Source organism: Chaetodon trifascialis, chromosome 5 (assembly GCF_039877785.1).
Source record: "Chaetodon trifascialis isolate fChaTrf1 chromosome 5, fChaTrf1.hap1, whole genome shotgun sequence".
Classification (NCBI taxonomy): Eukaryota; Metazoa; Chordata; class Actinopteri; order Chaetodontiformes; family Chaetodontidae; genus Chaetodon; species Chaetodon trifascialis.
Window position 1 is genome coordinate 19,734,320 of NC_092060.1, and position 8,130 is coordinate 19,742,449.

Sequence of the window (8,130 nt, forward strand, 5' to 3'; positions counted from 1 at the left end):
CTCAGGAGGAAACTCTCGCCAAATATGGTCAATGACGTCAAGCACGTGGTAAGATTCGTGAGAGATTCCAGACAACACTATTTCCCGTAACCTCGGAGGGGCGTGGTGAACCTATAGTGCCGCTTTAAGAGTTTACAACCTCACAATCATTACCAGACGTTGGCTTCTGGATGTATGACTAAGGACGAGAGGATGTACTAAGAGTTGTTTTCGAAAGTTTTAGGGCGATTTGAAAAAAAACGAGGAGACATTTGCTTCCTTGTTCACCCCTTCAGACACAACCGTTTGGACTTTACCGATTTACCGCAATAAGGTGGGCTTACCCCAAGTTTGAATTGACATACGAGACTCAACCCGAAAGTAATTTCGTGAGAGCTGAAGCTTTATACAGCCCCAGCTGGATCCACTTTTCTTTTCTTTTAAACAGCAAGGATGTATCGAAACTTTGGGAGTCAAGGAAGAGGCAACCCGGCGTACACTGGCAGCGTCTCTGGGTCAAACTCTGTGTCCCTGGCAGGCACCAGCACCTCAACTACACAACAGGAACAGGTAGGTGTGCTTTCACTAAACTAGGTTACAGGTTATCACAGAAACTTGTGGGTCAAATAGGTGACCCAGAATGTAAATGAAACCGTGAAAGTAAAAAAAAAAAAAAGCTGTGAATTTCAAGCTACAGTAAAGTAACAAACCTGTAATAGTGTTAATTTCACATCATATGTAATTTTTGTGTCATCCTACAATTATTATACTGTATTTGTATGTAATAAGAAGTTAAACTCAATATGTAGCAATATAATAATTATCATCTTCACCATGAATTATTTATTTTGTCATTGATCACATATTAGATTTAGATCTTGTTACAGTTTTTGTCCACTAACTTCTATCTTCCACTTTTCCAGAAATTTACAATGGCTGGCACCAGTCAGTTTGTACCAAGCCTCAATGCCATCACAACCAACCAGGATCTACAGTGGTTGGTCCAGCCCTCCCTCATGCATCCACCAGGCCCTTCCCGGTCTCCAGTTCCGCCTTACCCAACCCTGTCAGGGGTACGACCGCTGGGTCCACAGCCTTCCCACTCCCATCTTCTCAGACCAGGGGTCATAAGAGCAGCTGCCAACACTACTGCTTCAACGAGGCGCAGGATTGATGAACATGTAAGAAATAAGTCCTTAAATAGCTGAAACTTTATGGAGATATATAATTGTAATTGTGGGTTTGTTGCATTTGAAAAGTGAGAGAAGTCAACCTGGGGGGGGGGGGGGGGGGGGGGGTAAAAGGAGCTCTCTTGGGATTGATAATTTCCCCTGAGGGAGATAGTGAGGTGTAGACAGTAGCTCAATCATTTCTGTATAACCAATGTGTAATATCCTGTCATACTCTATGACACAATTTATCCATTTCCTTTAGACTTACACATCACATGAATCCATTAAGAAATAGGACAGCATGAGATTATTTATGTTTTCAACTCTTGGGTAATTTAAAAAGGAAATTTATTCTCTAAATACAAACACACACTGTTTATGTTCTTTGATGGTATTTACTTTGAGCCAATGTTGACTCAGGAAAACGGTCACCTGTGACCTGTGACGCACTGCAAAGATTTGCTTTTTGTTCTCAGAGCAATGTTACGTCTCAGAACAAGATAGCACGGGTGTTAAAGTGACCCAGTTTCAATGAAACTTCAACCGTACAAACCATCATGGTGTTCATCAGCAGTGCAGTGTAATTCTGTGGTTCCATCGGGTACATGTTGGCACATATCTTCATCACAGATTTGTTCTTGGAGTTGTAATTTCATGGTACAGGAAGTGGACGGTCATGTGACTCAGAGGGCAAGTCATTTTCTGTGACTCACACCTGAGTCACCACTGGGGTCTGAGTGTGATTCATCAGCCTGAAAGGGCGGGAAATATTGGATCAACAGCAGTTATTCAGTCGGGCGCTGGATGAAGTCAGAGTTAGGGTGTTGCAAAGGCATAAAAGATCAGACATTTCAAAATCCTTCAGCCGCCATGACTGTGATGACTCAGAGCACACACATGGTGGTAGTGTTTCTCCTGTGTCTTGTTGCCTATGGTGGCCTCTCATTGATATTTTTGAATGAGTTTTTTGGCCATAGCAAGAAGGTTTCACAATCCATCTTAGAACATTAAATTAAATTTATGACTCAGATTAACCTGCTGTATGTATTTAAATCTGTTTGTTTTTCTCTTTCTCATCAAAGTTATCTCATGAAGAGTTGGAAAGACGCAGAATCAGAAGGGAGCGGAATAAACTGGCAGCAGCAAAATGTCGCAATCGCCGCAGAGAACTAACAGACACACTGCAAAAAGTGAGTGAACATTATACAAATGCGACAACATTCGTGCTTGAAATGCAAGGTATTGGTCTCAATCAGGCATGAGATAATTTACATAAATGTCTGTCTTTCTCTGCTTTCCCCTGGTGTAGGAGACTGACCAGCTGGAGGATGAAAAGTCCCGTTTACAGAAGGAAATAACTCAATTACAAAAGGAGAAAGACAAGCTGGAGCTGGTCCTGGAGGCACACCGTCCCATTTGTAAGATAGAGGACTCAGATTCAGATTCTGACCCGAATCCATCAGTTTCCTCTTTGGGAAGCATCAAAATGGAGCCAGTGGTCTCCAGGAGACCTGGGCCCTCAACCAAACTACCAGCGAAGATGGAGAAGCCCAAACCAAAGATAACTATCCCCAGCAAGTCTATGTCATCGTCTGCCTCTGCTGTTGCCACTGAATCAGAGTCACTCCACACCCCGGTTCTTACATCCACTCCCTCTCTCACGCCCTTCACAGCTGCTATGGTTTTCACCTATCCGACTGCCCCCTTAGACGCCGGCACCTCCACCACATCCCATGCTGCATCACACCAGGAAAGCATCCCACAGCATCATGCCCCACAGCCCTGTGGCATAGCTCACCGCCGCAGCAGCAGCAGCGGTGACCAATCGGATCACTCCCTGCACTCCCCGACCATCCTCACTCTGTGATTGGCGGCCCATGTCATCCTGGCAAAACGCTAATGTTCACTAATGTTCATCATGATTGAGTCATAGCGTGTGTGTGTGTGTGAAACAAAAAGGATCTCTGGGAAACAGGACAGAGATGAGAATGATGATCGTGACAAGCATTTCAAAATGAGCTACGTGCATCTGCTTCATTTCATCTACTGTATTCAACAGCTGATTCTGTACTTACACGTGCAAATTAGTGGCATTATCAGAAAATGAATGTTACACTCTTTTTAGTTTTGATATAAAGTCTTTATATTTCTCATTTTAAAAGCTATCAAAATGAGCATATTTGTATTTTATTATGAAAGCATTGCATGCAGAATATATTCTCTAAAGAATTACTGTGCTAACTACATCTAATAATATATTAATAGTGGTAATTCAGTATAATGTTGCATTTAATGACTTGTTACATTATTATGTCATGTTATGTAACACTTTATAAACGTCCTCAGCGGGGGAGCTAAAACTTATACATGAATGGTCCTTATATTTTTATATGAATCTTTTCAGAAGTCTAGTATTGTCTATGCAAATTATTGACCACTAAGGCTGGGCCGTAGGAGTTAATATAGATTATACAATCCCGTATTTATTTTTGAGAGTGTAATATATTTTTGGTAATGTTTTTCTCTGGCAGATGAATAGTTTCGGTGGGCAGTGCCTTACTTTTATCTTTTGTCAAAGCTGTACTACTTCACGGACAATAAAGAAAAAAACAGTTCAAAACTGAAAACTGTGCTGCTGTGGTATTATTGGTGAAACACAAACAACAGGAAGATGTGGTTAGACTGAAATGCATATTTAAAACAGACCCCATTGAGAATCATTCTAAGTGTCCAAAAAAACCCCCCCAAAAAAAACATTTAATTTTGTAATGTGAAAAGTGAGACACCTAAAAAACCTGAAACATATCCACCGCAGGACTGAAAGAAGTACTGGATTAATTGATTAGTCAATTGATAGAAGATTAATCTGTTTGAACAAGCAGGACTGAGAACTTAATAATCTCTGGTTGCAGCTTCTCCATCATTGTAAATCAAATATCCAACAAATAATTTGAAGACATAGCCTTTGACTTCTGTAAATCATCATGGGCATATTTCATTTTTGGACATTTCATAGATTAAATGATTAATCCAGAAAATAATCACAGACTGCAGCCCTTTTCCTGACACTCATTAAAAGGACTTGATGGCTGCAATACAAACTCTAATGACTGCCCTCTGCCCCTCATCTGTGAACACGGTGTACTCTGTAACTCTGTTTCCCAAAAATGAAGCGAATCTCTTGCTAATACATACATGGCTCAGAGGGCATTGGATTGCTCTGCTGAAATGGGGTTAGAGAGAAAAATAGAGATGGAACGAGAGTCAGATTGAGAGCCAGAGAGCATGAGGGAGGGAAAAAAAATCAGTGTGTATGCTGCTGTCAAAGGACGTCTGTGCATCACTAAGTGGGTAAAAGCATTACTGCCCTCTTCAGCTCTCCAGACTGTGCAAATAGGGATCCAAAAATAAAACTGATGAACATCCATAAAGTCAGGCTGTATGACACGAAGGGAACATCAATCAAGCGCAGTTGGTTTGGACACGAAGGTCAAAACAACAAGAGCAGAAATCAATCCTTCATTCTGTGTCATGTAAATGTAAATGCACCTTTCTGCAAAGTCGAACACACAAAGAGAGGTCAGAACAACACAAAGTGTCATACCCACTGTATTTAAAGCTCTTCAATGCACTACGAGCATAGCCCACCAATAAACAGCTAACGACAAAATAAATCTTCCCTAATCCATGTGCATTATCTATGATTTAAACTGAAATCGGTTAGTAACGCTAGTTAATACAGATAAATCAAGATAAAGAAGGGTCAAAGTTAAGATTATCCCTAATGTTACAGGGTAAATACAAAGCATGAGTTACAGAAGACGAAGCTGACCGTCGCCAACTTAAACAAACTCTGTGATATGCTAATTGAACATCAACAACAACAGTGTAATAATAATAATAATAAAAAAAGTAATACAGGTGAATTTAAACAGCTTGGTTTGAATAGAATAGAAATCGCTCAAACTCATAGACCTTCCAGTTTGATACAAAGAGTTTCCAGTTGGATTTATAAAAGTGACAGAACTTGTTCAGTTCAGCTCTGAGTGAGGTCCAAGGACATCTATGACGTCTGATCCAAAACCTTAACGAGTGTGCTGGCTCTGCCCAGGCTCTAGCACATGCACAGTATGCACAGCATCAGCCCCACCCACAGTAAACCTGAAGGCCTTCACATCAGACTGGTTAACAGGCCTGTACAAATAGTGACGATCATGCACGTATGGCACTCCAATCCTGTCCTGAGGAAGAGAGTGCATAAAATATTACACGTTATTGGGCATCTAGCAAATATCAAATAGTTTCATATTTTTCTTTTATCACAACCCATCTATTTCAGTGCTATTGGAATTCAGTGGACTAAATATGGCTCAAAACTGGATTGAAATGAATCTTTAGATCTGAGATTTAAAGATCCATGATAACGCTGTCCAGTGCAATAGAAAAAAGGCTTCTACCAGTGTAGGCTAGTCCAGTGCATGAGATAAATTTATATATGTGACCCACTTTTTGGTCCCATTTTTTTTTTTTATCCACAGACCACTGAAAAAGGAGAATTTCCCAAAAACAGAAGTCATTAGAAAAAACACTGTAAAATTTAGATACATTATTATCTGGCAAACATCTATTAAATGTCCCGAAAATGTCTATAGTGGTAGAATCTCTGTCAAGTCAAAACCTAGTGGCACACTAATCTTTGCAGCATTCAGAAGGCCCTAATTCTTTTGCACCAATTTAATTTGTATTGTCTGACAGAGCCTCTGTGTCTCCATCACATCAGTCATACTCTACAAGTTCCTCAATTGAGTCGGAGGAGCCCTGACTGCTGACATAAACCTATCATCAGTCATCAGGTGAGCACACCAGGTGAAGCTGGTCTGGGCTCCCCACGCTGCCTGTGCTCGAGCTTCCGTCCCCCAGGTCCCGGGCCACCATGCAGGGCAGGTTGAGCTCGGTGGAGCCTCCGGGGCTGGAGTCACTCCTGCTGACACACTCCTCCTCCAGAACCAGGCACAGCTCCTTCAGGTCCAAATTCTCCTTCACCAGCCCGTCCTGCATGCGCTCCAGGTCTGCGAGCTTTTTCAAGTAACCGCCCAGGTCCTCCCGCATCACTTTGGCTGCGTGATGCCCGAACAGCTGCCATTCCCTGGCCAGCTTCTTCACTTTGAGCCGGTCGTCGTCCAGGAAGCAGCACAGGTCCCGCAGCTCCACGTTTTCCTCCTGCAGGCGCTGATTGATGACTTTCAGTTCCCTGATTTCAAGGAGGTGTCCCTGTAGCTGTTTATTTACCTCTTTTATCAGCCGTCCTCGCTGGATGAGAGCTGATATTTTATCCGACTCCTCTTTACGCAGCCGGCTCACCAGCTCCTCTTTGGAGCACGCCAGCAAATCCTCGTCAGACATCTTTGACAGTTCTCTGTTTATGATCTCACCTTCGCTACCCATTTTCTATTGACAACCTATAGCTAGAGGGTACCTGAGGATCTATTAAAAGCGCTGAGGTGTAACTTGGTGCTTCAATGCTCAACACAGAGGCATCACATCCTCGTCTTCATCTGCATCCAGTGTGTTCCAGATGTCATGTGTGCAATCACGACGGCACCGAAGGCCAAATCATAGCAGAAACATGTGATATACTTATTTTGATGGCTTTCTTCAAGGCGCTGAGACTTCAGTTCTATATTTGTGCTGACCACGGTGATGGTTCTCCGTGGATAATGTCCTAATGAGGTCGTGGAGCCTATGCAAATGCACCGCAAACCCGCGTTAATGTCAATCTGTCATCCTCCCAACAGCAGGCTGTGTTCTCCAAAGGCCTCCAAGAATACAACTGTCCTTATTTCAGCGCTTCTCGCAGTATTTTGAAGGCAACAACCCCGTGGGCTTTTCTGTACTGTACGCACAAAAACCCGGTCGATCCACGGGGGCTTAATCCAGCAGCCTCGGATGCACACCCTGCAGATGTTATGATTTTTACTTCGCTGGCATCGTCTCATCAGGCTGTGCTCCGCTCGCCTCAGCTGAATGAACTCCGTTCTCCGCTTGGCTGGAGGATGGCTCCGTACGGTGCAGCAGCTTTCTTTTTATAATAGACGATTCATTATTTAGATTAAAAAAATACCAAGATAAATCACAATCCAATCTCGCCCTCTATCCGTTCAAAGTAAGCGCATCATTTATGCTCATCTTCTGAGGCTGGACTGTTACCACAACAATGTCCGCCTCCGCCACTTTCACGACTGTGAGTCCGAGAACAGCGAGTTGAGCGTCAAGCTGATGTACTGCCGGAAGTCAGTCTTGGCAGCCTTCAAAACAAAAGCATCGATTTGCGAACTCAATGAAAAAAGTGATGCGGTAACGGAAAATATAGCTTTGAGAATATAGTTAACTACAATACAGATCTTTTAACCATCGCGGTGCCCATTTACTTGGTGGCGCGCCACTCGTGTTTCAATGCAATCACGTTCCTCGACAACCTTGGCTTTATTTTTGAGAGATTTTCCCGGAAATGTCGCTTTTTTGACGACCGTTACTTTGACATATCGGTTAGATAGTAATCAGAAATATTTGCGGTTTCCTCTGAGGTTTCCAGTGGCTTTTCGCATACCATAGGCTACTTATGGCATGGTCGTAAATGGCAAAATAGACCTGACCAACTCAATGATCCAGCTGAACTGACTCTGGCTTTCCCAGCTAGCCCACATTATGAAAAACAACAAGATGTGAGGATGAGGATCCGCTCCATGTGCTCTCTCAGAGAGGGACTTGTGCGCCCGCCCCCGTTTGGACTCAAAACATATTTTACCCTTATCATGCTACGAAACTAAAACAACATGGACAAGCACAGTTTACAGGGGAAATGAGCAGGAAAGGCCTGTATGAAGTCACTTCCTCTGGAATTGTCTGTTCACTGGAGTGAACTCATCTTCAAACTGAAGACATATTCCATATACATATCTTTGCTTTCCCCAAATCTTTG

General features: G+C 42.7%; 3 protein-coding genes across 3 annotated transcripts in view; 2 read left to right on the top strand and 1 right to left on the bottom strand.

The window, feature by feature from the left end:
- Positions 1–8,130, top strand: part of mbnl3 (muscleblind-like splicing regulator 3) — a 153,944-nt gene that overhangs the window by 141,250 nt on the left and 4,564 nt on the right. The gene's annotated exons all lie outside the window — the stretch shown is intronic.
- Positions 166–3,237, top strand: fosl1a (FOS like 1, AP-1 transcription factor subunit a). Its single transcript, XM_070962360.1, has 4 exons — positions 166–549; positions 903–1,160; positions 2,234–2,341; positions 2,461–3,237. The coding sequence occupies exons 1-4, from the start codon at positions 433–435 to the stop codon at positions 3,016–3,018; spliced, it is 1,041 nt and encodes a 346-aa protein (XP_070818461.1). The 5' UTR covers positions 166–432; the 3' UTR covers positions 3,019–3,237.
- On the bottom strand, positions 3,780–7,457 carry ccdc85b (coiled-coil domain containing 85B). Its single transcript, XM_070963070.1, has one exon. The coding sequence runs from the start codon at positions 6,594–6,596 to the stop codon at positions 5,994–5,996; it is 603 nt and encodes a 200-aa protein (XP_070819171.1). The 5' UTR covers positions 6,597–7,457; the 3' UTR covers positions 3,780–5,993.